Source organism: Dermacentor andersoni, chromosome 3 (genome assembly GCF_023375885.2).
Source record: "Dermacentor andersoni chromosome 3, qqDerAnde1_hic_scaffold, whole genome shotgun sequence".
Lineage (NCBI taxonomy): Eukaryota > Metazoa > Arthropoda > Arachnida > Ixodida > Ixodidae > Dermacentor > Dermacentor andersoni.
In genome coordinates this window covers 30,122,526-30,150,356 of record NC_092816.1, presented here as the reverse complement: position 1 = coordinate 30,150,356, position 27,831 = coordinate 30,122,526, and the positions used below count along the sequence as shown (strand labels likewise).

The 27,831-nt window shown below is 47.9% G+C and overlaps 1 protein-coding gene across 2 annotated transcripts; it reads right to left on the bottom strand.

The window, feature by feature from the left end:
• Positions 1-3,586: 3,586 nt before the first annotated feature.
• Positions 3,587-27,354, bottom strand: LOC126518138 (uncharacterized). 2 transcript variants are annotated; one of them, XM_072286708.1, is made up of 3 exons: positions 27,061-27,354; positions 22,910-23,280; positions 3,587-5,833 (listed from the first exon to the last, which is right to left on the bottom strand). In XM_072286708.1, exons 2-3 carry the CDS (start codon positions 23,218-23,220, stop codon positions 4,204-4,206), a joined length of 1,941 nt encoding a protein of 646 aa, XP_072142809.1. In that variant the 5' UTR covers positions 23,221-23,280; positions 27,061-27,354; the 3' UTR covers positions 3,587-4,203. The 2 variants fall into 2 exon arrangements, with proteins under 2 accessions (XP_072142809.1, XP_050023947.2); XM_050167990.3 differs by having other exon boundaries at positions 22,910-23,274.
• Positions 27,355-27,831: the final 477 nt, after the last annotated feature.

The following is a 27,831-nucleotide window of genomic DNA, read 5'->3' as shown; positions in this document are numbered from 1 at the left end:
GTCGTCGGTTCGAGATCCTTAATTAATTGTATATTCATTAACTGTGCCTCAATTAACTTCACCTTAACACCGAAGGTCGTTGGTCCGACTTCCACATAAGCTCGAGTTCAACCGCCACTTAAGGTCGTGGGATAGAGTGCCTGAATTAACTCTATCTGAATTAACTTTGCCTTTGTTTTTTTGGCATAATGAGGGGCATCAGAGCCAGCTGTGGAAGAAGACGACGACGAACGCTTTAGAAGTGGCATGAGTGCGTGTCTGCGCGATGCGAGCTCACATGACCTTCTGTGTCAGACGCCACATTTTCTAGACCATCGGCGGTATGAACCACATAAGGCTTTCACCTTGAAATTGGGAGAAAGCGACTATTCAGTAATTTTTCAGAGCATACACTCAACCTAAACAGTGCAAATTTTCGGTACACGTTTCCAAAAAGTGGCCCTCATTTTTTCAAAATACGATATATCTGCTGTTCTCGCTCCTGCCAGGAAACAAGTGATAGTGTAGCTCGTATTTATAACAGCCGTACTTTGCCCCCTCCCCGCTAGATACGCCTATGCCGTCCTGCTTCCGTTCGTGGCTGCCATACCGGATTACAGGCACCGAATTTTCGCAGTACGATTAAATTATTAGGGGTGTACAAATAGCAATTCTTGAGACCGAATCAAATAAGAATTGAATAGTGAAAGAAGCGAATCGAATACAACTCGAATAGTGCCAGAAGGGAATTGAATCGAATCAAATATCCAATATCTTTAAAACACTTTGCGAATAGTGCACAACCAACAATATTCATGTAATCGTATTCACAACAATACAAAATTTATTTCATTACACTGCACTTTATAAAATATACTTCCTTAAAAAGCGCGAAAAAGAAAGCATTAGGAACAACTAAGCAAATTGTTCTCAAATTCAGGGCTCTTCGGTGCATACGTGTCATACATTATCGCATAAAGCTTATGATCACATACGCACATACGCTACTAAAAGTGCACATACGCTACTGTGTGCACTTTTTTTTAGATGTTGCTGTACTTTATTACTTTGTCTTCCAGTATTGCAAATTTCAGGGCTTAAACAATGTTGCATTTACTGATGTATTCTTTTGATATTGCTGAATATTTTTCTATTGTGAAAAACGCCCTGTATTTTAAGCCCCATACGATAATGCCGTTCAGGCGATGCAGGTATGTCGAATAAATAAAAAAATTAATTAATAAATTAAGGTAACCTGGGGTGCCGCATCTTTACGCCACCTAACAAACTTAACAATACGCTTACTATACGGACGCACACGTACCCAAACCCCGCCAAATTACACGTTTTCTGTCCCGACGCGGACCCCAGCGACACGTGCCCCTCGTGCGGAGTCATAGCGACATTTGCACACATGCTCTGGGTGTGTGGAAACGCTCTTCCCGACTCTACCTCGGACAAGTGGGAGAAGTCCGTCAGAAGCTCACTGCACGCCGACCAGCAAGGGGCCTGCGGGCCTGCGAAGCGGCCGCCCCCCTGTCGGTCCGTCCGTGGGAGACACCCACGACGCACCATTTGCGTCCTGCAACACCACATTAAAGTTTTCCAGTCCAGTCCAGTTTATACTTTCGCGGCCAAACCAGACGTGCTCGTCATCTGCGGGGATGGCATAGTGAAAAAAAAAAGAGAAAGAGCTATATTTCTCTAGTTCGAATCGTCGCGGCAGATGGTGCCGCTATTGTGTAAAGTATGCCACAGTGAAAAGCATTCGGATATATTACGAAGAGAAACGCATGTGCTGCCATCTATAACAGTACCAAACGATACCAACTACGTAAATGCCATGTCTATATAAACAGCATTTTAAATGCGGGTGATTGTGCATAACCGGAAAAGTCTGACTGTTTAGCGTCGCAACGGGCTCTAGTACGTCAAGTCCACTCTCGATGGGATTATAGCTGTCACATTATGCTTCCATTTCACGCTTGATCGTGTACAGTCGACGAAGTAAAGTATACGAAAAATATTCGAGTTTTTGGGCGGTGAATGATGACCTATACTATAGCTATACGATGACCGAATCGTATAGCGATCATTCGATTTGAGAACCCAATCGAATAGGAAAATATTCTATTGGTCATTCAGAGGTTTCGAATACTCGCACGCTTCTAGACTTTAGTGTTGTAGACTCGCACCGTCTGCTTTTAAGAAAAAAAGAAAATCTTTAAATTTTAATGGTTTTGCTTGAATATGTTGCAGTATGGTGACTACTATTAACACCGTACGGCTTCTCCGAGTAAAACAGTTGTTGTCTGCTAAACTTCTTTTTTTACTCATTTCGCGGAAATCGAACAACTATACCGACCCCCGCCCCTGCTCCCGATGGGTATGCAGCAGTTGAGCAAAAGAGCAAACAAAAACAACAACACGCGAGTGGCATGGCGAGCCGCCTGTTGTGTTATGATAAGCCAGGCAGTAATGCCCCAATATCGAGAATCACGATGACGATCAAACCCTATCTCAGGAAGACGGCTGAGATAACGCCCGAACTTTGCTGCCGATTTGCAGCTGAGATGTACGGCCAGAGTCTACGACAGCATTCACTTTCTCTGAATGGGCCGAATGGTTCAGTAATGATCACCCGTATGGCTTCAAGCAGGTCGTATTGGTGCGGCTGTGTCAGGACGACGACGTAATCTCCGTGGAACGATCTGAAGTGAAGGCGCGACAACGATCGTGGACGAAGAGAGAACACACACATGCGCACGCGCACACGCACGCACGCGCACACGCACCTCGCGAAAAAGAAAAGGTAGCTGTCATACCCTACATACACCGCATGTCGCACAATTTGAAAAAGATTGTCAAGCGAGCCAACGTAAATGTCGTGTTTTCTGCCCCGCGCAAGCTCTCTAAGCTCTGCAGAATGACAAGCCCTTTTTTCCGCAAGGCATCGGCCTGTGTCACAAAACACGATAACAAATACATAGATTGTCAGGCAGGAGTCGTTTATGAGATTGCATTCGATTGTGGTAGGAAGTTCGTGGGCCAAACGGAGCAGTGCCTGAATGACAGGCTGAGGCAACATAACCACAAAGTCAACATTGGGATGGAGGGCCACCTAGCGATTCATTGTAGAAATTGTAAATGTAAGCCAGACTTCCACGCCTGCGCTGTGGTTGCCAGAAGACATGACAAATGGGTTCGATTAATAACTGAGGCCAAAAGGATCATTGACGCAGGTGATAAGTGCGTAAGTGTTGTATCAATTTCACAATCACGCAAAGAACTGCTGTACCTGAACGCGAATGCGCACTGAGAAACTGTGATTGCGCTCCCTGTATAAAATAGCGGCGTTTTTTCCTGATTAAACATTGTTGGAAGTGGCGCCCTGCGCGCGCGCGTGCGTGTGTGCGTGTGTGCGTGCGTGCGTGCGTGCGTGTGTGCGTGCGTGCGTGCGTGCGTGCGTGCGTGCGTGCGTGTGTGCGTGTGTGTGTGTGTGTGTGTGTGTGTGTGTGTGTGTGTGTGTCTGTGTGTGTGTGTGTGTGTGTGTGTTGCACAGTTACATTATTCGAATACTTGTAAACGACTTCTTCATTGCCGCCTCATAAATTAGGGCAGCTTATTTTTTTGTCATGGACAAAAATATTTCTGGCTTCTCAACTCCACCGTGAGCATCATGTACTTAACTTTCGTTCGCACAAAATGATCTTCTCTTTCTAGAACTAAGTTCATTTCAGCTGTAACATTCTGTACATACGGGTATACTATGAATAGAGACAGCGTCTTACGCACTACCAAATGCGGCAACTCGACACCATGCAGCTCGCGAGCAGGTCGGATCATGTCGTTCTGTACCCATGCAAGCGCACCAACTCATTCGTCAGCTCTTCACTCTGATGTTTTCATGATCACGAAAGACGAATATCAGCCCATCAAACCGATTCCATTCGCTTTTGTCGGGTCCATGTAAACGCAGTCATGCAATAGCGCGCAGGTACACAGAGACCGGTTTACCTTGTTTCGTATTTCACACAATGAAAGTAGTTTGCGAGAACAAATTATTAATCAACAATAACGAAAAATAACACAACTCTGGGGGCCACGAGCTGTCTTATGTTTTTTTTCTTACATTTCCTGAGCCAAATTCGAAGCTATTTATTCGGACAAGAACACCGCAGCATAAATGTTAACATGCCCTCCTGCATGGTCAAGGAGCATGATTCACATCTGCTGTTCGTAAGTACGGAGACAGTAGCAATATTTCTCAAGCCAGTGACTCCACGCGCAGTAGGACACCGAGGTGCATCTATCAATGCGGCTGATATCGTTCAGCACAGTCAAGGCGTCACCAGTGATACGCACCGTGCCCTCGAAAATAGCGTTGCCTGGCGACACCTCGACGGTGACCCAATAGTGACTCGTGTTGTGCGCGAGCTCAGACGACGTCACCTGCAACGCCGTCACGTCCATCACTCGGAGCAGCCGGTACTGGGCGCATTTTCGCGTTGCCTGCGCCACCAATCCGTTGATCCAAGCGACTAGGCGGTTTGCCATTGCCAAGGCGAGCGTTCTCGACACTGTGACATCGACGCGGACGTTGCACACGCACCAGTGGTGTCCGATGTGCGCGTCGGCGCACGTCCTTGCCTCAGGTATTTCGTGCAGCAAGCTGCGGCCATACCTAGTCTGCGGTCGCTCAACGCTCGGGTAGTCCAGCAGCTCGGTGAGCGTCGCGTGCACGTCGAAGGGAGTAGTCAGGCGGAACTGGTTGTAAAGAAGACTACGTGCCGCCTTCGGTTTCGCATCGAGGAACCGCTGCGGGAAGACCACGAAGGCGAAGGGTTGGCGGTCCTCGAACTTGCCGATGTACGTGGCACGCGAGTCACCAAATCGCAAACCGTGGTCGCTGAGGAAAACGAGAACCATGTTGTGGAGCGCACCGGAAACGTGCAGTGTTTCGAGGTGACGCAAGAAGGGTTCGTCGGCGTACCCGGCGCTGTTCAGGGAATTGTGCGCGATTTCGTTCACCCATACGTAGGCAAAGAAAGGTCGCTGGGCCATTGCGTCAGTGAAGCGAGCAAGGTAATCCAACATTTCCTCGGACGTCATCGTGGGTCCCAAACAACGGGGCTGCCACGTCTCTTCCGTGATCCACTTGGACGAGTTCTCCATGGCCATGATGATGTGTCGCGGATAGTAATCGGCCGGAGGGCGCCAGAATCCATTAGCGAAGCGATAAAAGATACCGTACTGCGCCCAATCCTCGAGGAACATTGTTCGGTATCCCCGTTCACCATATTGCTGCCAGATTAAGCGCGAAGTAAGGCTGTCATAGAATCCTTCCGGCGCGTACCGCCATGTCTCGGCGAACTTTAAGCCAGTGAGGAGGGCATGCTGGTTCGGGTAGGAGTTGTCACCAATCTTATTGTATCCGCGCAGTTCGAAAGCACCGAGTTTTTCCCGTAAGAACTGCGCCGTCCGGGGTAGATGCCTGTTCAGGTTAAGGTACGAGACCGAGTCCAGGCCGAGCAACAGGACGCTCAACTTGTCGAGCACGGTGATATTCGCTTTTTCGCAGCGCTCCTCGACATCTTTCTTGATAATCGGGTTGAGGAGAAACTGGCTGTGAAAAGTCTGGTTTGGCGACTGTCTCGTGGAGCATTCGACAGAAACAAACTCCTCCTTCAACGGGTTGTCGAACAGAAGCGGTTGTCGGTTCCCGTACGCGGTAACATTTTCGGGGTTGGCAGCAGTCTGATTTCGTTTGATTTCTTGGTAGAAGCACAGCAGGTCCTCCGGACGCACGCCGTGTTCCTCGAGCTCCTCTTCAAGTATTGCTGTGTAGCCTTTCCTGCAGAAAAACGAGATCTGTCAGCGTAAGTGACTAATTTTGGCTACTCAGAAAGTAATATCTCCTTAGTGGCCTGTATTCATTTTCGAAGCCTAGATGCACACGCGAAGAGACGTAGTATCTGATTCGGACGTCTGACTTAAGCGCAGTGCTCCGCGACCAGCTCTGTCCACTTGGTGCTTCGTCAGCAGCAGATTACATAGTTCCGATAACTGCTTCGGTTTGACTTTGTTTCAGTTTTGTCAATGCTGAACATTCAACAAAACTCGGCGAGAATATGCGAGAGTATGATACTTAAAAGTGTGATGTCGCGATAACTGCGCGCACATGCGTCACGGGAGACCTTGTGGACCCTAATTTATTAAGGCGGTGTTTCTGTACCATAGTGTCTCTTACAAACTTGAGATTTCCACTACACTGTAACGCAATCGGCTACGCTCAACACTACTTTTCTGTTAGATAGCCCCAAGGTGGGGGGCGAAGTCCGCCTCTGATGCTATACAGAAAGGCGCGACCGATGGTGAGATCAAACTTTGTCTTCGAACGCAGCTACCTAAAAGGCCACATGCAATCACACGATTGCTTCTATCCTGCTGAAAGCGTTCTCTGAAACGTCTGGCGTGTGCGTAACGTGCCAGTTTCTCGCATTCTTCCCTCGTGACGTCTAATAAACGCGCCCAATGAGGGCCAAAAGGGATGTATAACGACGCTAAATTTTAACAGGGCTAAAACTTAAGAAGAATTAGCTTAGCGGACCTTTTCAGCGTTTCTTGAATGCTATAAATAAGCCTGCTTGGTCCAGATAGTGTGGTCGCGAACGCTTGAGCCCCTAAGACTATTTCTGCGCACGTCAAAGGGAGCGCATACAACTTCGCCCCCAAAGAATATCGCCTGCTGTGGCCGCCACTTTCGTTAATACCTCGTCACTTTCGTTCCGTTTTCTAAAGACGTCAAGGCTCAAACGCGCTTGCTCCGACGCCAAACAAGGAATTCTCAACCCCTATAAGGTGGGGGGGGTAATGCCGCTGTGAAAAGATCAGGTGGTGCATGTTATCCTGATTTTGGAGACCATGCTGCATCCACGTAGTATTCTACAAAAAATTACTAGAGGGAACTCTGGTATTAGTGTCTACGGGAGCTTCTTGTTCAGGCACCGGGCTCGGGTCCAGTTTGGACCGGTGGCGCCTTTATGCGGCAGGGCCACGAATGTAATGGCATGAATAAAGGGAAAATCAGACATCCACCCATTCGTAGCAATTGCTACAAAGGAAACCCATACGGGTTCCTCGAAAGAAAAGCCTCATAGTTGAAGAAAAAAAAAAAGGAACCCGTATGGGTTTCGTTTGTAGCAATTGCTACGAATGGGTGGATGTCTGATTTTCCCTTTATTCATTACTTCTCTCCACCTTGCGGGTTTCCGCAGAACTACTACGTCAATGTAGTGGCATGTGACGGCCGGGCCGGGCTCAGCAGGCGCTGCCGCCAGGTACGTTGATTTGATATGTTCCGACGTCTTTTTCTTTCTGTTTTGCGTTGCTGAAACACAACGTGAAATCAAATCTGATCAAACATGTTGCGTTTTTAGGTGCACGAACACTTACTGAAACATAACTGAAGCCGGTTAGGCCATTCACTTCAATCATTTTTGATCGCGGCCTCACCAGATGAAACGGCGGAAAGACTGCGCGCAGGCAACAGTAAGTACAGTGCTCAGCAAGTAAAACGCGATGCTCGGAGCGCATGGTCGCCGCTGCTTCTTGCGCCGACTGTACGCGCTGGGGAAACCGAGCTGATGCATTGTGGTATATAGTGAAATCAAGCAGCTTTGTGACGCATTGTGACTGCATTTTGTCCCATGGCGATCACCTGTAAATCATCTCTGGCGCAAAAAAAAAAAAAAAAAAAAAAACGCTGGCAGCAGCGCGCTCCCAGTATTGCGTTTCAATCGCTGAGCACTGTACATTTCCGACGCTGCTTTGCTGTTGTCAGGCCGTTCTAACATTAATAAAGAAGCCGGTCATACGCAAGAGCTTCATGTGCCATGGGAATTGCCTGTCTTCGCCTCCGCAGCTGTACCGCTCCGGAGCTTGGGCTTTGAAGGCGAACACTGAGATTTGTAGTCGCCATTTTACCATGTTACCAGTGCATCAGTCTTCCTTTAAGGTCATATTCTCCTTCCTCGCGCTTACCAACTCTAGTTGAGTCCGGCACACGACTGTTTCTGGGCATCGATGGCGAACGCAAACGGACCGTTGTGTTGCCACTTGCAGCCACCGATGGCTTTCGTCGCGCTAAGCTGTATGAAATGGCTCATAACTGAAGAGTCGGCTAGTTTCTAAGACATTAAGCATGACGAAGCACTGCTAATATAAAAATAATTACAACGGACAGAGAACGGGAACTTATTGATACATGTGCCGTTCAAGAAAAAAAATGGAGACGTACCGTCTCCTCTCTTTGTCCATAATTTTAGAGCGCAGCTCCTAGGGGCCCGTTCCCTTGCTGAGCGCCAGCGTCGGCGTAACCGAGCGAACGAGCACAGCTAAGTACGTAAGAGCAAACATGAAGCGCAGCGGGGCTTGAAAGACGGCGATAGCGAAGAGAGAGCGAGGAGGAAAACGGAGGAGGAGGGTGCAGCGGAACCATGAGGCGGAAAGCGGAAAAGGAGGGTATGGCGAAAGCGTGAGAAGAAAGTTCACCGACGATTGCGATACTCCCCAATGCGAAATTTGAGCGCAGCTTTACTCGTGTTTTTCATTTCGCGATATATTGGCTGGCGCAGACACTCTGTCTCGTGCGGCACGTTGCAAACAGAGCGAAGCGCTGCAAAACAAGTAACAAGCACAACGATAGCGGCCAGCTGAGTCGGCGATAGTCGAAAATCGGGTCAGGCGTGTCGGTTTTATACATGACTCGTCGAACGTTCCAGTGTAATCACGTGGCTTCTAGAAAGTAGTAGACACTTCACGTCGAGCATACAATCAGGTTACAAATACTGTGGTGCCATCTCGTAGTCCCCTGCGGCACTCTGCTTTCCTCCTCGCCTTTCGCCATACTGTCATGCTCCATTTTCCGCCTCGTGCTTTCGCTGTGCCTCCTCCTCCACTTTTCTCTTCGCGCTCTCTTCTTTCATCCCCCACTGCGCTCCGTGTTCGCTTTCAGCTTTCGCTGTGGCCGTTCACTCGGTTACGCCGAGGAACGACGCCGAGGCACGCCGACGCTCAACGCAGAAACGGATGCCTAGGAGCTACGCTCTAACAAGCTTGGTGCCACGCAAGACGGGCTCTGCGGCGACGACCGCTACGAAATGGCGCCAGAGTAGCGTGCCGTCGTCTTTCCACCGATGCCATCTATGGAAACAAAGTACTTCATGAGCAGAGGCCTGTCTGCGGCGGCTGCTATGAATCGCGCCCACGCGTCGCACACGCTGCCGCTCGCGATCTCTCGATTATAACGTGGCAGTCGCGGCACACTTCGCTCCGTCTGCAATGTGCCGCATGAGACATTATCCGCGCCTGCCAATATATCGCGAAATGAAAACACGTATAGATTTCGCATTAAGAAGTATGGTAATCGTTGGCGAATTTCTTCCTCCACAAAGAAGCGGTAAAATTTGGGCCGAAACGGAAGGCGGTACAATGTCTCGCACAGCCTTCGTAGTGTTCTGCTACGAGAAAAGGAAAGGGCTGACCCCGGGGCGGGGGAGCAGTTTAATACAGCGTCCCAAAGCGTTAGCTGCCGCTAGGCAAGCATGAGACAAACTGACACGCCCTCGATGCAAGGAAAAAAATATACTGGCTCTCCCGTAAGCGAGAATAGATGTAAGCATGAAATGGCTATTGGCAAAGCCGATTTGGTAGATGGCACTAGCCACAATATTAAAATGGGTGTAGTGCTCGTTCGCAACGACACACCCCAGCACCACACCGCTCCACACCGTACCACGCCATACTGTGCCTGGGTCCATATGGACGCAATAGTTTCCTGTCACAGACAGAACCTCATTGCAACTCTCGTATCGGCCAAACAGCCATCTGTGGCACGCCGGACGCTGCAGGCTCGGATACTGCCGGCGCACGGGACGCGCCGCGGAACTCGCGGACCGCCGGCGTTGAAAAGAGCACAGGTAACCCGGCCTCAGCGCCAAAAGATGACAGTCAAGTGTAGAGTGCCCTGCATCTGCCCCTGCTTGGCTCTTCCCGAAAGTGCCACGGGAGCCTGGCACGGTTCCAGGTAATCTTGGTTCCGAACAAAGCGGTTTTTCAGCTCTGAAAGCTCGTTCGAAAACAACCCGTCTCCTCCTGCTGAGCGCTTTCAGACGGGGAGGCAACGCCAAGGCAACGCTGGTTGTAAGTCACCCGTAAGTAAGTCACAGTGGAGCCCTCGGAGTGACCCCATCAGCTGAATGTGACTGCACTTGCACGGGCGCCTACCATTGCAGGAAAATGACCACACCTGAGCGGGCTCGACGATTGGCCGAAAATGACGTGAAACCGAGAGACCAAAGGGGTTAAAAGCGAGAGACAGGAAGAAGAGACAAGCATTCCTTCATTCATTCATTCATTCATTCATTCATTCATTCATTCATTTCTTTCGTGCTTCTTGCCACGGGCCGCAGCGTCCGATTTGCTGCCGGCCATCGATGACTTTATGACTGTTCATTACTTTGTCTTATTACTGTAAATAATGTAAACCTTCAGTGTCATCTCAAAATCCTCCTCAACGTCGGCCAATTCCCGCACTCAACGGCAAGATCCAATAGTGTTTTGTGGTCAAGCATCGTGGTCAGCCCGTGTAGTCACGGATGCTTGCGCAAGCCTGTGCGTGACGCTGCCACGACGGTCTGCTTATGAAACATCCGAAAAAAAAACACAGAAAGCAAAATGATCTAGAAGATTTTGCTAAGTGTCGTATACTAAAGATATGAGGATTGAAGCTTTTAGTTTTTCATTTATTACCTCATCTAAATAAAGAACAATTTCGCGCTATCGCTTGCAAGAAGCACCGAAGTATTTCTCGTTACGAACGCACCTACTGCATTCAAGAGCTCTTGCTAGTTTTCGCAGCCTTGTTTCACGCTATGCGTGGAACCAAGTATAGCACGCGCTCACCGACAACAAAGCTGAAAGCAGTGGCAGGCAGAGCACGGAGGACATTTTCCTGCATCTGCTCAGTGTCACTGCTTCAAGCGCGAGAGGAACGGCGGGAAGGACGGTAAGAATTCGAAGCCGCGTGGAATCCGCATTAGAATACCGATAACTATAACTTCAAGGGGCCGAAACTCTCCAAGTTCGCCTGTGGGTCGCACTTTCAATTCAATGTTTTCGTCCTCTTTTCAAGCTAAGTCTCCCCTTCGCCATTCTGACTGGCATTCTTCAAAGACGAAGTACCGACTTAATGTTTCAAACGTTCCTTACACTTTACATACTCTTAGAAAAAAAGGTTGTGTCAGTTACTAAATAAAAGCTAGCAACAGCTTGTCACAAAGTTCGTTAAGATATTCGTACAGCCGGAGCTAGTAACGGCGCAGGTTAGCGCTTACTACCCAGGTAAAATAACACACACACACACACACGCACACGCACACGCACACACACACACACACACACACACACAAACACACACACACACACACACACACACGCACACACGCACATACACACACACGCACGCACACGCACGCACACACGCACGCACGCACACGCATGCACACAAACAACCGAGGACGACATTTCTACGTGGTTTAGTTATTATTTTAGTAGCACCAAATAATGACACCTAAAGGTCATGCTTGCCAAGAACATCATACTTCGGGTAACGGCATTGCGTGGAAACGAACAATCGATGAAGCGGAATGAAGTATAGTCCTATACTAGTTGACCGGGGTGATGCGCGATCTGTCTTTGAGGAAGACCTTTATGTGTACGTATAGCCGCAGTCTAGGTAGTAACCTTGTTGAGCGGCCCGATATAGCAGCAGCATAGCAGGCCGCCGAGCGAGGTGGAGCGAGCACCATAACGTCTTGATGTCCTACTTAAACGTGACCACCTGTTGCGTCATGACGTCAAGCAACACACCTCCTAGGAAACGAAACCGTAAGCGGTTCGCAGAAATCTGTTATAGTAAATTATTTAACATTATCTTAGGCTTGGCAGTATATTTAAAGCGAGTGCTTTCTTTGGCTCTTTAGGCCGTTTTTCGTGGTTGGTCGGTGGTCGGACTTGGCAAGGAGAACTTTGGTTCTTTCTCTCTCTCTCTCTCTCTCTCTCTCGCTAGTTCGTGCTATTCGCTTACGTTTGCAGTCATCGTCGATGCTTCCTACACGATTTTTTCTTTCTAGGAGTTCTTGATCCATGATTTTCATCTAACGCAAAAAAAAAAAAATTGTGAAGTCGGAAATGCCGTGTCAGTATACTCCATTAAATAGTATTAATCTAATCAGCTGATCTGAGCAGTTTAGCAACTCGATGTCGTAAATCTCCGATTTAGCAACGTGTAGAGGAGGTTTTGCCGCGACTGGCGGTCGCACCTAGTGTAGAGGAAGTTGGGCTTTCCGTCGCACCAGCTGCGGTTAAGGCGACGGCGGAAGTAAGGCTCCACGGACGGGTCGAATGGGTCGAACTGGGGCACCGTACAACCTGCGGTCAGAATACGGTAGCCTACTGGAGTTGGCCGCACCCTCCTGCCGTCCACTAAGCACGGACGCCCTGTGCGTGTAGTGGACCACGAATCCAACAGGTAGTGGAATACTGCGCTGCCGAAGAGCAGCGCCGCAAGCGTCGACGGTAGGCACCGGCGTCGTAGCATTAGCAGCTGATAAAGCGTCGTCATGGAGGCCGTCATCTCGTTGAACCCGGAGGTGAACAGGTTACTTCACCCTGAGCCAACGCTGCACAATAGGCAGACACCAGACAGCTTTGTATGAATTACAGCTACCACTAATGCCGATAATGCTATATCGCAAGGGAGATAAGCTGCTGCACCTTTTAACGCGCTATAGGTGACACCTTCCCGCACGCACTTAACGCGCCACGCGGAACGGGTAACGCCGTGTTAAAAACACACTAAAGAGAAACGCAATCATTTTAGACTGATAATGTGTTCTTTCATAACACTGTTTTCGTTAATTTCGGCTAACAGGTTTATAACAATAAACCTGCTAGACTTAACGTTCTCTTCCAATAGGCAGAGAACGTTATCAAAGTCGCATTTCTTGAATTTAGCGCTGATATCTCCGTGTCGGTGTGCACGGCTGGGTTATCACGAATTTCAAGATCAACAAGGCATCTCGTCGAACACTGAAAATTATCATTTCGAAACTGGTGCAGTCCCGAGATGGGACGTCACGGATTTCAAAGTATTTCTTTGTTATGGGGCGTTGCGCCGCAGCCAAAGTTCGGGAAACTTGCCGAGTTCGATCTTTGGCTCCTTTAGGCCACGATGTATTCCATTACTGCCAATAAAATAAATATGCAAGCTCGATCAGAAGCTATTAAAATCCATTACGCTACAGCGTCCTGCTACGGCAAATTCATGGTAGCATCGCCGAGTACCCGTATTTCGTTCTTCCGCAGTTTCTGGCTAACCGAGCTTATTCTCGCAGTGATAGTGGATGCTTTTGGCGTTGTGGAAGCCTAATTTACTAACACAGCTCAAAATATTTCTCTCTCTAGTGTCTCCTTAAAACAGCCAAAAAACGGCAAGACTATATATGCCGCGGTGTGGTACAAGCTACCGCTGTTGTATCGACACCACCGCTGCTCGAACTTGCTCATTCATTCATTCATTCATTCATTCATTCATTCATTCATTCATTCATTCATTCATTCATTCATTCAATTCAGTTGTTGCTCACAATGATAGCTCCTGGACTAAGGTGCATGGCATGGGTGGTAGACTTGAGCGTCCTCCCTATAGATATCGACAGAGACCCTTTAGACTTGCTAACGTTCAGTGAATCATCTTGTTGCCAAAAAATCCCACTAATTCCGGTCTCGTGGCCCAACTCTAAGATGCCAGAACTACTCATATATCTTGTCAACCCTTCATGACAGCAGTCAAGCGAGGAGGAGGACTTGTTATAATAAACAGGCTTGAATAAGAAAAACCTTCGTTTTTGCCAATTAGGCCCGGAAGCGCTTACTATACATGCATCTGGCAGTGGCCGAACGGGCGGGGCAAAGTTCCGCATGGGCAAGTTGACCCAAGTCGACACCACACCCGCGTTAACTCCGACTGACTACCGTTTGCAAGAACCCTGCCTACACGGTCCGCAAGCGCTTACATACGTTTGGCTCAGCGGGTCGGGTAAAGTCCCCTAAGGGTAAGTTAGCCCAAATCGGTACGATGACGCGAGTGATTAACATTCGAGCGAGCCCGACAGCATGACGGCAAACACCCCTCATGTCGGGGCCATGGGGCAAAAATCCTAAATGCTGCAGCGACTATACGTTATCAGAGGCTTCTCCTTGGTCTCTCCGATTTTTAGTTGTGCCCACGCTGACTATGCCAGTGCTCATCGGCTGAAAGCAGCACCTTGGGAAGTCTTACACCGCAGAGACATTCGCGCTTTCAATTACCATTGAAAGCAAAGGCCATAGATATGCGCCTGTCTAATTGGATTCATTTTGCCAGCTCGTGGAATGGAGACAATTAATGGTGCTCGCGGTTTCCGATCACCTTCGATTCTAATGGTCACTGAAACCGAGCGTTCGACTGTGATATTGGGCAGTCTGGGACGTCAAATCGAAGACTCACATGGCCCCTGTCCGCGTTATGGAATACTCTGTACGACAACCATGCGGTGTTACTTACGTGGCTTGGATCTGACTTTCAGCATGCAGGTTCTTCGAGACAGTAGCAAGTACTTTGCGTGGAACGCCGTTTTTACTTGTGGTCCACGTCTCGACCGTTCGAGGGGAAACATACGATGATGATGATGATGACGATGATGATGACGATGACGACGATTATTATTATGCTAAAAGACGCTGCTGTTCTTTCCTATACAGCATGCGGCGCCTACCCACTAATAGAGATTGACCAAGAAATTGATGGATTATTCCAGTTGTGACACCGACCAGACTCCACCTTCTTCTTTCTTCACCCAAAGCAGCCGCACTTACCCACTAATAAGAGCAGTCAGAAAGTGAGCCATTCTAAATTGAACCTAAATAACAACGTGTAATGTATGGGTGCAAAAAATCGCCATTAGGCCAATAAATAAAATCAGAACTGAAACTTTAAGCTTTCTCCAGCGGGCGCGCACGCACACACACACACACACACACGCACACGCACACACACACACACACACACACACACACACACACACACACACACACACACATATATATATATATATATATATATATATATATATATATACTAGAGTGTACGCTAGATATCTTTTATAATTAACTGGTCTCTACAGTATAGGGCGTAAAATGAGGAATACGTCATCACGTCCTTGTTTATATTGAACCACTGCGACTATTGAAATCGCGCGTTTCGACGTATTCGTGCGTTCGTGTATCAGCTACGGTCACCATATTTGGGCGTAGAGTGTCCGCTCTTTGAATGTGATGTCGCGTCAGTTGCACCTTGTAATTAGAGCGATGGTGGTGGTGGTGGTGGTGGTAAACATTTATTACTTGACCCTTTTTACAACATTACTTGTGAGAGGGCTCAGAAGCGCGTAGGGTGTCCGGGAGTTTGTGGCCCTCGGCGACCCTCAGAGCCCAGTCCACCAGCCGTCTTTGGTCGGCTGGGTTGCAGCTAGACACCGCGGTCTCCCATCCCTCGACGTCGGTGAGTGGCCGCTCAGAGGGTGGCTGGAGCTCAGGGCATAAGAACATTCTGTGATGGAAGTTGGCTCTAGGCGCGCCGCAGAGCGTACATTCCTGGCGATATAGGCCTGAATGAACCGGGCGAGAAAAGCTGGAGAGGGCAAGGTTTGTGCCTGAAGCTGGCTTTAGGTAATTTGCTGGAATTTCGTTAAGGATTTATGTGGGGGAGGATATCTCAACTGCATTTCGCGGTAGTGGAGGGTGATCTCATGATATTCTAACAATCGGTCTCCGGCGTTATCTAGGTCATCGGACGGCGTGGCTCTGTTGACGGCTACTCGAGCGATAGAATGGGCCATCTCATTGCCTGGATGGCCTGCGTGCGCGGGCACCCAGATGAGCTTAATTGGTCTGAGGGGGGTCTGGTGATTGAGAATTTTCCGTGCCGGGTCATGAACTCGGCCTTTGGAGTAGTGGCGGATTGCAGTTTTTGAGTCGCTAAGGATAACCCTGGCAGTGATGGTTGAGATACCGGGGCTATGGCAGCCTCCTAAGTTGGCAGCCTCCTAAGGTGTAACTAAGTTGATGTGACAGTACACTTAAGGCAAAGACCGGTTTCTGTGGGTAGCTAGTGGTGTCGACACACACAGTGAGGTGGTCGTGCTGGTGTTGTTTGTAGAGGGCTTTTGCCCTGGTCTACCTGCGCGCCTCGTAATGCACGGGGTGCATGTTTTTAGGCAGGGGGAGAATAGTGATGCAGTTTTGTAGTCTGATGGTAAGGGACATGTACGATTGGCCTTGGAAGTCGAGATTAGTTCGTTTGTCCAGGATGTGGCGATCTGTGGTGATAGAGGACAGGCTGTCAATTTGGGCTGTGCGATGAGCTTCCGTGAGCTCATAAAACGTGTTATGTACACCCATGCGAACGAGGCGCTAATTTGGCGTGTGTCTGGGGAAGTTAAGTGCTGTCTTATACGCTTGACGTATAAGGGCATCCACTTTTTCCGTTTCCGCTCGGTTGAGATGTAGGTATGGGAGCGAGTATACTACTCTGCTTATGACAAAGGCCTGCACTAACTTACTCAAGTCATGCTCTCTCATCCCATTGTGTCTATTGGCTATCCGCTTAATCAGGCGCATAGTGTGATATACTGTGGTGGTAAGTTTGTTCATATTCGCCGTGTGTCTGCCGTTGTTCTGCATGACCATGCCAAGCACTCGTAGCTGTGTGACCTCTGGAATGGAGTAGGTCCTCATGTGGATACGGATGCTGGGGGTGGAGTTGGGTTTGTGCGACTCTTGGCGGGATGGAGAACAAGAAGTTACGACTTGTTGGGGGAGCACGCGAGGCCTATTGCCTTAGCCCGCCCCACAACCACATCGGTCCCTGCTTGCAAGGTCGCCTCCATGTCGCCTATGCTGCCTGTAGTGGTCCACAAGGTAATATGATCTACATAGAGGGAGTGCGAGAGGTTGGGAATATTTTCCATGTCTCTGGCCATGAGAATGAGAGTAAGGTTGAAGAGGCGTGGCGAGAGCACTGACCCTTGCGGTGTACTTCTGCTACACAGTTGGAGCTTGTCTGTTGTCAGTTCTCCCACAGTAAGGACCGCACTCCTGGCCTGTAGGAAAGCTGTGATATAGGCGTGAGTTCTCCCGCCTACGTGTAGATCGGATAAGGCGTCCAGCACTGCGGTATGTTCCAGATTGTCAAAGGCCTTGGTGAAGTCGAGTGCTAGTATGGCTCTTGTGCGTTTGGCATGCTGGGGGTGCAGGACATCTTCAGAGAGCTGAAGCATGACGTCATGCGTGGATAGATGCCCGCGGAAGCCAATCATTGTGTGAGGGAAGAAATTATGTGTTTGCATATGCTGTTGGAGCGTTTCTGGTATGACATGTTCGAAGAGCTTACCTAGACATGAAGTGAGTGAAATCATACGTAGGTATTTTAGATCTAGCGGCTTGCCTGGCTTGGGAATAAAGGTTATCTTTGCATGGGTCCACTGTGAGCTGTTTCGGGAGCTATTTCGCGGTTTTCTTTTTCGAAAATGGCATCTCGCTCAACAAGCGGAAAGGTTGTTTCACATGTTGCGACTGCACCGATTTTCGTCGCTCCAGTCGCAGCATGTGAAACAGTTTTAAGGAGGTTGCTTGGGGTCTTTACAAGCAAGCTTAGATTCAGCATAGATGTTCCCGTTCTGTATCTCTTCGGGGCTGCCATACTGGCTTACAGCCACCGAATGCTTGCAATGCAATGAAATACTTTATTCTAGACTGACATCATCTGCCTTCTTCAAAATAAAAAATAAATATATGTGAATTTATTGTTTTCTAATGTTTCTTTTTATTCACTAGGCTGCAGTACGATGACTAGAAAGTATCAGCATGTTCATCGTCAAACAGCCCAGTTTGACGATTCGGATAATTGTCTATAATTTCTTAATAGACGCCTTGTCAGCTTAGGGCAGAAAATAACGAGGCAGCTAATTATTTGTTTAACTAATTGGATGTCACCGACAAAAATTACTAGTGTCTCCTCAGCGCACCTGAGAACAATAAGTACTTATTTTTCTTTGTTCAAAGTGATCCTTCGCTTTTTCAATCTTAGATAATGTTAGCTGTAACGCATATCGTATGGGTACACTGTACATCAATATAGAATTTGCGTTCCACGCACCAGCGAGGTGCGGCAACTAGAACCCATGCACTTTGCCGGCTGGTCGGACTATGTCGTTCCGTTCCCGCGCAATCGTGCAGACTCTGTAACGCCAGCCGTTCCACTCTAACGTTTTTGTCATCCCGACAGACGTATTTCATCGCGTCGAACCGACACGACTCGCTTTTGTGAAGTCCATGTAAATGGCGTGATCCAAATGCACAATGGTGCAGAGAGAACAATACCTTGTTGCGTATTTCGCACAAGCAAATTTGTTTGCGAAGGAAAATCGTGAAGCTCCGGCCGTGGTGGCGTAGTGCCTTTGGCACTATGCGCTGCTGGGCCCGAGGTAACGGGTTCACATCCCGGACGCGGCGGCCGCATTTCGATGTGAGCGAAAATGAAAAAAAAAAAAAATACACACACGTGTACCGTACATTGGGCGCACATTAAAGAACATCAGATGTTCAAAATTAATCCTGAGCCCCCGACTACGGTGTGCCTCTTAATCATATCGTCGTGATTTTGGCACGCAAAACCCTATAAACTGTTTTTTGGTCATTCAGCAACGAAATATATTTCCTCAGTCGAATTCGAAGCTCTTTATTCGAACATCGCAGTACCCACGTTGAGATGCCATGCTGCGTATTCAAGGAGCATGATTCACATCTGCTGTTCGTAAGTACGGAGACAGTAGCAGCATTTCTCAAGCCACTGACCCCACGTGCAAGAGGACATCGAGGTGCATCTATCGTTGCGGCTGATATCGTTCAGCGTAGTCATGGCTTCAACCAGTGACACGCACCGTGCCCTCGAAAATAGCGTTACCTGGCGACAGCTCGATGGTGACCCAATAAACAATTTTCATGTTTGCAAACAGTTCCCAGAAGACTTCCGGTTAAGCCCTACGGAAGAACACGTTACAATAGCCTATAAATGTATAGGACCCTCCAGCTGGCGCCAGTTTTGTTGGGGAGCCGGAGTGTTTGAAAAGTGAATGGTAGTGTTAAGTGCAACAACAACAACAACAAAAAAAAGCCCATACATGAGCTGGACGCACGGCGCACGTTCTTTATATCTGAAAACATCAAGAATATGTGCCTACCGTATACCATGCGACAAAATAGCACTTTTTTCTTGGCTAACCGGACTGTCTAAAATGGCTGACCGGAAGTTCTCTGGGGTCATGAACGCACTACTGCCACATCGCGGATGCAAAGCCAAGAAAAAAGTGGTATTTTGTCGCATAGCATACGGTAGGCACATGTCTTAGGGCAATTATGAATTCAGGCGAGAACCAGTGGGGATATTTAGAGCGTTTAGGTCTGTACTGGGGAAAGTATCTTGGGTATACTGCTCAAAACGAGCTCCGCTAACTGATTTACTTGGTCATAAACATTGGTTTTGTGTAACCAGTGACTAATCGGTGGTGGACAAGAAATCATATTGTAGCGGCGCGACTATCACCTCCAGAGCTGGTGAAGAAGAGGGCTCACGTGCAGGGTGCGCGAGAAAAAAGAACACGCTAGCGCGCTCGACTTCAGTGGTAGCTGCCGCCTCCGAGATCCCGCGGCCCCATGGCTGGCCAGCCTAAATAAACAGCGGCCACGGCGGCTACCTCGTCGCACCGCCTCCCACAAATGGGCGACACCCGACAACCGAGCTGCAGCCATGCCAGCGTTAGTGCACCGATTCTACCAAGGCGAGTGACGTGGCCACACGCAGTCCGGCAGACGTCCCACGGTTATAGGGTGTCCGGAAATTCTACGTCGACATGCCGCACATCTGGTTCATCCAGCTTGACGGCCACTACCTTCTCAACAAGGTTCCAGGCTCCGTATGCGTTCCGGGCCCCGGTAAACACCCCCCCGGCCCCGACTTCTACGAGGAGTTGCGGGCAGGCGTCCTTGCTAACTACGTCACCTCGAGCGCTCACTCTGCTCCAGCGGGCGCTCGATAAACAACAGCTCTCGCCATTTGAACTATCGCGTCATTCTGCGTATTGCCGCCCCACATCACCTACGTCCACCCGTGCCGGTAGTCGACAAGCGCCGGCCCCAGCATCAAACATCTAGAACAACAGAAAGCTGAGCTAGTTGGTAAGAATTCATTATGTAAAAAAAGAGGTGAGGCGTTCGTGTTGTCCACTTCTCTAGTCTTGTGTCCTGTCTGCACGCCTCACCTCTCTTTTGCATAATCAAACCTCTACCCGGTCCGCTGGCCTTCTCCCCAGCTCAAAGGCTGCTGGGCGACTACTCTTTCCAAGCAATTCACTGGGCCAAACGCAAGTGCTTTCGGCTACTCTACGGCCCGTCGCTCTCCTTCCTTGGACGTTCCCGCAAGCTGTTCGCTTTCCATTCGGGAGCACTTCACTCATCACCGATTAAGAGGCTCTGCCACCGGCTCCACTGCAAATTTGCAGCGGTGGCCGCTGCTCCCCTCCAGCGACCACCGCAACCCTGTTGCTATCGGCATTCGAGATTTCACCGCAAGCAGCAGCAGGCTAGCCTTCCGATGTTCTGCGCTCGCACCTTCCGCGGATGCATGGCCTACCGAAGTTTTGTAGCAGCTCTACCATCCGGTTTCTTCACCTCGAGAATCGCTTTTACGTCAACAACGTGAGTAACCAGCACTTGCGCTATTTCCACGCAAGTGGCGAGCCGCCAGACGGTCTTCTTTCGGTGCTCCGACTTCTACCAGGCCCGGGCATCTACAAGAACCTGCGGCAGGTCGTGATTTCGCACTACGGCATCACTGCGGCTGCGTCTCGCTCACAACGTATACGCTTCCCGTGCTGCCTGGTACATCTGTCTCGGATTGCGGAATCCAACACTACCAACTACTGCCACTGCCACTACCAAGGACACTACCAACGCCACTGCCACCCTTGCGCGCTCTTGAGCTCTTGGCACGCGCCAAAAACCGGCCAATACGCCTCAACTCTGCTTTCCAAGTTGCAACGCATAAAACAACGTGCGCCTTTTTGCTCATATTTCAATCGTATTATATTTCAATCATACGCATATTTCAATAGCGCTAGGAAGCCGGGGCCCTGCAGCGGAGCAACAATCACCTCCAGAGCCGGTGAAGAAGACGGCTCACGTGCAGGGAGCGCGAGAAGCGCTCGACCGAAGCGGTAGCTGCCGCTCCCGAGATCCCACTGGCTGGCCGGCCTAAATAAACAGTGGCCACGGCGGCTACCTCGTCCCACGCCTCCCACAATGTAAACCAAGGTAATCACCACGCTTGAAAACAAACCGACAGGATTCATTTATGCCACTGGAGGAGCCCTGCCTCAGGGCTGACACAGAGGTGGTTGTCTTCAGTGACGCATTAAACTTATCGGGACGTACAAGGCGCGTGTCAGAACGAGAGACATCTAAAACTAGAGCATTCGAGATGCAAAGGTCTAAAACGCATGAATGTCCACATGAATGTTGACACATGAATTGGCGATCAAGTTATGCTGCTGAAGGGAACATAAGGACAGAAAGTTCAACAACAGGGTGCATTTCTTCTCTATATAATGATTCTAATGGGAATATCTAAGCGTGTTCCTATCAACTTCAGGTGTGTTAAAATCACCAAGAAAGATTACTCTGCGCTTGCTATGGGAAGATATTACACTTTCAATAGAAGAACTTACTTCATCAAACAAAACACGGGAAATATTCGGCTGTAAATAATAATAATAATAATAATAATAATAATAATAATAATAATAATTATTATAATAATAATAATAATAATAATAATAAAGACTGCCCATAGGAAACTTCACAAAACCGTCAAGGGTTCATTCCCCAATAGTTCCGGCTGTGGATGACCAGGAATGGCATGGTCCGCAATTGAAACTGTTGGGAAAATTAAAGCATCCACATAAGCGTACAGGTGGAACCTTACTGCTTACTGGAATATTTTTATGCCAATTTATGTGCGATGGGTGTACAGGAGAGGACAGCGAAAATGCAACAAAAGCAGCGTATTACGTTGTCAACTATACAGTACTTGAATTTTGTGCACTAGTTTGCGAAACTGTGAATTCTGCATGTATTCTCGGCCATTCGATGTACTTGTATTTGCATACGCAACCGTGTAACGTATACCTTCTGTGGGTTCCCGTACTCATCGACAGAAGATTCTCTTCACGCTGGCTAACTATATTTTGCGATACACATGTCGCACATTTTGCGACAAATTATGCGATAATGTATTTTTTCTTTCTTTGCCAAGCGACGAGAAGTATAGTCGGCGCCACCTAAAGGAGCCAACCTCTCTTATTACGTCACGCCAACAAAAATTTACAAGAAAAGGTTAATTCAGTAAAACGCGCCTAAACACCAAAGCATTCAACATGTATTGTGATATCGCATTCTCCGACAACCCTATTGAACAAGAACTCATGCGCCCCACACAACCCATATCCAATACTGTGATACGAAATATATAGGATCCGATATAAAAGCCTGCTTTTCCCATATGTCATTTATGTTATTGCATATGGGAATTATAGGAAATACGGTTTTTTTTTTTTTCATTAAGAGAAAATCCCGATGTAAGAACAATGCATAAAACACAGATACGCCAAAGGAAAGTGCACTGTACAACGCGCTGTAAAGGCGAGAGCCGCACCTGATGGATAGGAAGTTAGGCTTTCCTTGGCACCAACCGCCGCCCTCAAGATGGCGGCGGACGTAGGGCTTGACGGACGGGTCTAACGGGTCGAACTGCGGCACCTGGCAACCCGTGGTGTGAATGCGGTGGTCCACTGGAACTGGCCGTTCCAAACGACCTCCGCTTGAAGCCGAACCTCCCGGATGTGAAGTGGAGTGCGACGGCCGCAGGTAAACTTTGCAGCGGAAGAGCATCACGCCGAGCATCGGCATCACCATCAGCAGCAGGCATCGGCGGCGCCGGAACCGTAGCAGCCGGTGCGGGATCATCACGCAGTCTTCCTCTCGTTTTGCCCGGAGCCGATCAGGCTACTTCACTCTGGGCTGGCGCTACGAAGAAAGAGTGAAAGCATAGGCAGATTTAGCATAGATCACACGTATTGGCCGGGACCGTAGCCTCCGAGATCGCACTGGCACAAGGTGATGTTGCGATCTCGGAGGCCACTGTGACTTATGCCGAGGTACCACATGCGAGACGTATCCACGATCAGCATTAAGAAGTCTGAATTATACGTGACGGGTTTATAAATACAAACGCAACGCCATTTTGCTATCAGCAGGATTCCTCTCCAAATAATCAATCGCTCCATTAATTAATAAACGAATCAATCATTTATTTACCGTGCCCAAGAACAACCGAGAGGTATAAGTGCTGGCGCACGCATACTTCAGAAAAAAAGAAACCGGCAGGGGAATACAATGATGATGATGATGATGATAATAATAATAATTTTTATTACTATTATTATTATTATTATTATTATTATTATTATTATTATTATTATTATTATTATTATTATTATTATTATTATTATTATTATTATTATTATAGCCAAAGTTTATGTAAGTTCAGCGCACACGTTGGCACTAGCAGCTTTCGTGAAGCGTTCAATTGCCTTTGTTTCCACCCCACGTAATGCGCAATCTCAGGCAAATTTATTGTCACGCAATGTTTGTGCGCTGTACCGTTCGCAGTTACCCAATTAAGCGGTGCCGAAATGCAAACACCAGTTCGTGCAGATGCACACTCCGAGACGTCAACGCAGCGGCGCCACGTGGACGAACGCCATGTTGGTGTTTGACTAAGGAAGAACAGTGAGTATGCTGAGAGAAGTACGACGCACAGGCATATACATTTAAAGCGACACTAAAGAGAAAAATAGTTTCGACTGCACGTACAGTCGCCTCCCTGTAATTCGACTGGTGCTGGACCGCAAGCTTTGGTTGAATCAACAGACGACGGCAAAGTGAATGGATTTGAATCTTTTTTTTTTTTATTATTCCTTGAAGTATTCTGTACTCGTCGATAGACTACTTAAATGTTGTATTACAACAACTATACTCGCCGTCCTCCAATCAGTGGCCCACAATCCTCAACACTGTCATCGGCGCTGACAAAATCGCCATAACAGACATCGCTCAGGGCACAGCGCAAGTCTTCGTTATCACTACAGAACAAGTTGCAGTCCCCACTGACCGTCGCCTACAGGGAAGCGGTAGCGTCGACTACTGAATTTCTTGTGCTTTAGAGTTTTTATTAACCCCTGCGCACATGAGGAGGCGCCCGTGGGGGTCGAATTAACCGAAGCCGAGCATGCTTTGGCGTTCGAACTAAACGGGTTTTTCTTCCATAAAAGTGTATGGTTTCTTGCCGTGACATCTCAGTGCGTTAGAATTAAGCAAAAAAAGTTGAATTAACCGAGGGTGTAATCAATGAGCGTCGACTGTGCAAGTATAATTACCCTTATACAATAACAAAAACGCCGCTTTTACCGCGAGGCTTGGTAAGCCAGAAAAGGCGCAAAAAGCGATCGTTTCCACTGCCATTGGAATGACCGCAGCGGTAGCATGGATTTGCCTAATCTTCGTGTTTGTGGCGCCAGACGGTACGCTCTCGAGGACCTTATCTGTCACGGTTTACATTTATCTATTTCCAAGCATTTGCATATATTCAAACGTATGAAAGCAGTTAGAGTACACGCATATGTAATCATTGCAAACTTTAGTACTTACAAGTAAATCTTTTGTTGAAGATGAGCAATTCGCAAAGCTACAAAGTCGTTTGAAGAGTACTACTCATAAGACTTGTGGCTACCGTCATTCCCATACTGGCCGAATGGCCATATACTTGCAGTTCCTGTAGAGGCTTTTTTTTTTTTTTTTTGCAGGAAGCTCTATGCAGTAGTATTGAAATTTTGGCGAGCTGGTGTTCGTTCATTCTCGGAAAGCGGCGCTAAATGACGGGGTACGTGAAGAAGGCAAGACACACGGCAGCAGCGCTGTAATGCCTTAAGAGGAAGCTTTAGCTCGGGCCCAACTCCTATACGCGGCCTATTCAAATACATGTAAAACGCAAAAACGTTTTTATGAAATAACCCCTTGACCAATTTTAATGAAATTTGTTGCATTTGAGAGAGAAAGTTAAATTCTAGTGACTGTTGGAAGCGGGATTTCTATTTAGGGCCTGAATTTTGTTGGAAAGATTTTCAAGTATTCGAACGTTTGAAAAAAATAGAAGCACGAAGTTTACAAATTCATAGCTCTGCATCAAGAACATATATCGCGGTTCTGTGAACTGCATCCATTAGCTCATTCAAAGCGGACAAATTCTATATGTTATTTTACATCTTACGTGAATTTGTTACGTTGGCTACAAGGGTTCTGCGAAAGCTGTATTTCCATATTACTATTTTTTTTTTTTTAGATTCATGTGTAACATATCAATTTTGTCCGCTTTAGATGTACTATTAGATGCAATTCACGGGATTGTATTATCAATTTTCGTTGCTGAGTTACAGAGTTGTAAATTTGATAGTTTCGTATTTTGAAAATTCTCGATTTTTGCCCATTTTTAGTAAAGAATTGACGATCTAAATCAGAAATCCGAAACAAACAGTCACTAGATTTTAAGTTTTTCTTTTAAATGCAACAAACCCTGTCAAATTTGGTGCCGTAATTTCCGATAAAAACGAATTCTCCTTTTACATGTATTTAGATAGGAGCACTCGAGCTAAAGCTTCCTCTTAATTCTGCTCTCTCACGTCTTCCTTCCTCGCGTCTCACGAAACGAGGCGAGACAGGGACCTACCTACCTACCGGAAGGTGCCCTGGATCAGCCAAAGAATGATTCGCATTAAAATAATTAAGCAGGACCAGCAGGGGCGTAGCACCCGAAAACGTTCCTACTCCCCCACACCCCGGCACCTACTCCAATCCAAGACAAAAATTATATCTGTGTACTAGGAATACCGAGCATAAAGCGTCGTGCGACAACAGTAGCTCCCTGCTTTCCCACCCTCCCCAGTGAGAATAATTCCTGGCTGCGCCACTGCGCAGACCTTAGAGCACTAAAAAGACTGAATCGGATATTTTGGAACGCAATAACAGCGTTCCGATCATAAAACGCGTCCTTATTTCAAAAGTCACAAATTTGCTTAATTAATATCGTTTAATCAGCCAAGTAATTAAAGGACTAAAGTAATGCCGGAGGGATTGGACTGATAACTGGATACCATATAGGTCTCATACTCGTACATTACAGTTTTCAACAACTAGGAGCGTGAACTGGGACGCGGTTTGGTATGAGCTGTGGTATCGAGCTGAATGAACGACTTGACCTTCACTTATTTTTGTGGCAGAAAACGCGGGACACAGGTCACGTTCATCAGGTCATGCGTAATGACACCGGCTTGCAGCGAGCATTTAAGGCAGAAAGGTGGGCTAGTTGGCGGTTATTCGTATAAGCGGACATATTGCACTAGCGCGTAAACAAGGACACCGACAGGAACATGAAACCCAAGCGTTCGGTGCGTCTTTCTCATGTTACTGTCCGTGTCCTTTCTTATGCGCTGGTGCTATGTCCCCTTTGCAGCGAGCCGAGCAAGTATCTTCTCTGCACCGTTGTGGGATACTATAGAAGGCAACCACACCCGTGTACTTAGATTTAGGTGCACGTTAAAAAACCCCATGTGGTCGAAATTTCCGGAGTCCTCCACTACGGCGTACGTCATAATCAGAAAGTGGTTTTGGCACGTGAAACCCCATAATTTAATTTTTTTTTCTACAAGGCAACCATGTGCACGCGGCGTTCCTAATATACGTCACTCATACCTGGCTTGCATGCAGAGGCTCTCACGAAAGGCGCAAGTGGCTGTTCGTGGAACGCCGTGTTCCTCACTCAAGGTTGGCGTCTCCTCAGAAGGCGGCCAGGAGTCGCCTTAACGCTGCGCGGACACGCGTTCCGCTGGTTCTTGTTCCCAAAGAATTGCTTGTACATCGACGACACGGCTTGGCTGGAGCACAAGTACCCACTGAACCTGGGTATGTCCAAAAACGAATGCAGTGAGGGATCGTCTGTTGTTGCTATTGTGGCCACAAATGTTGATGATGATTCCTTTACCAGTATAGACACTGATGCGTTCTCTTCAACTGTGTTACAAGCACCGTGGCTCCAACTCTTTCTTCTTTTGCTACTTTCTGCCGAAGTACATTTAATGTGTGTGTGTATATATATATCATGAATTTACTCGCGCAGGATGAATTAGACATAACTTTTCGCTTGCAGGAAACATACTTATACCCAGCACCTCCACCAAATTGTCGCGTATACCCTGCTGGAGTATACAAGCTGAATATACAGGCGGTTGCACTTTACAAAAACGCAAGCGGCGACGCGCGATGCCGAGACGAACCTCGTTCTCCTCTTCCTCAGTCTCTTGCTGCGCCACACCATGTGGCATTATATATATAATTATTGAGTGATTATTTCATTCTAATTATACTGAAAACACCGTAAGGCCCCCGATTACTGGATACTTTCGTAGATACCCGCGTGATCTCGAAAAAATTCACCAGTTGTCCTGGTTAACTCCTCCAAACTCC

What these genes read in the sequence shown, in the direction of transcription:
- LOC126518138 (XM_072286708.1), bottom strand. Translation starts at nt 23,220, where the DNA reads ATGATCCCGCACCGGCTGCTACGGTTCCGGCGCCGCCGATGCCTGCTG. An exon ending in CCTAACTTCCTATCCATCAG is followed by an intron (nt 5,834 to 22,909) that starts GTGCGGCTCTCG and finishes GTTTTTCTGCAG; the next exon opens with GAAAGGCTACACAGCAATAC.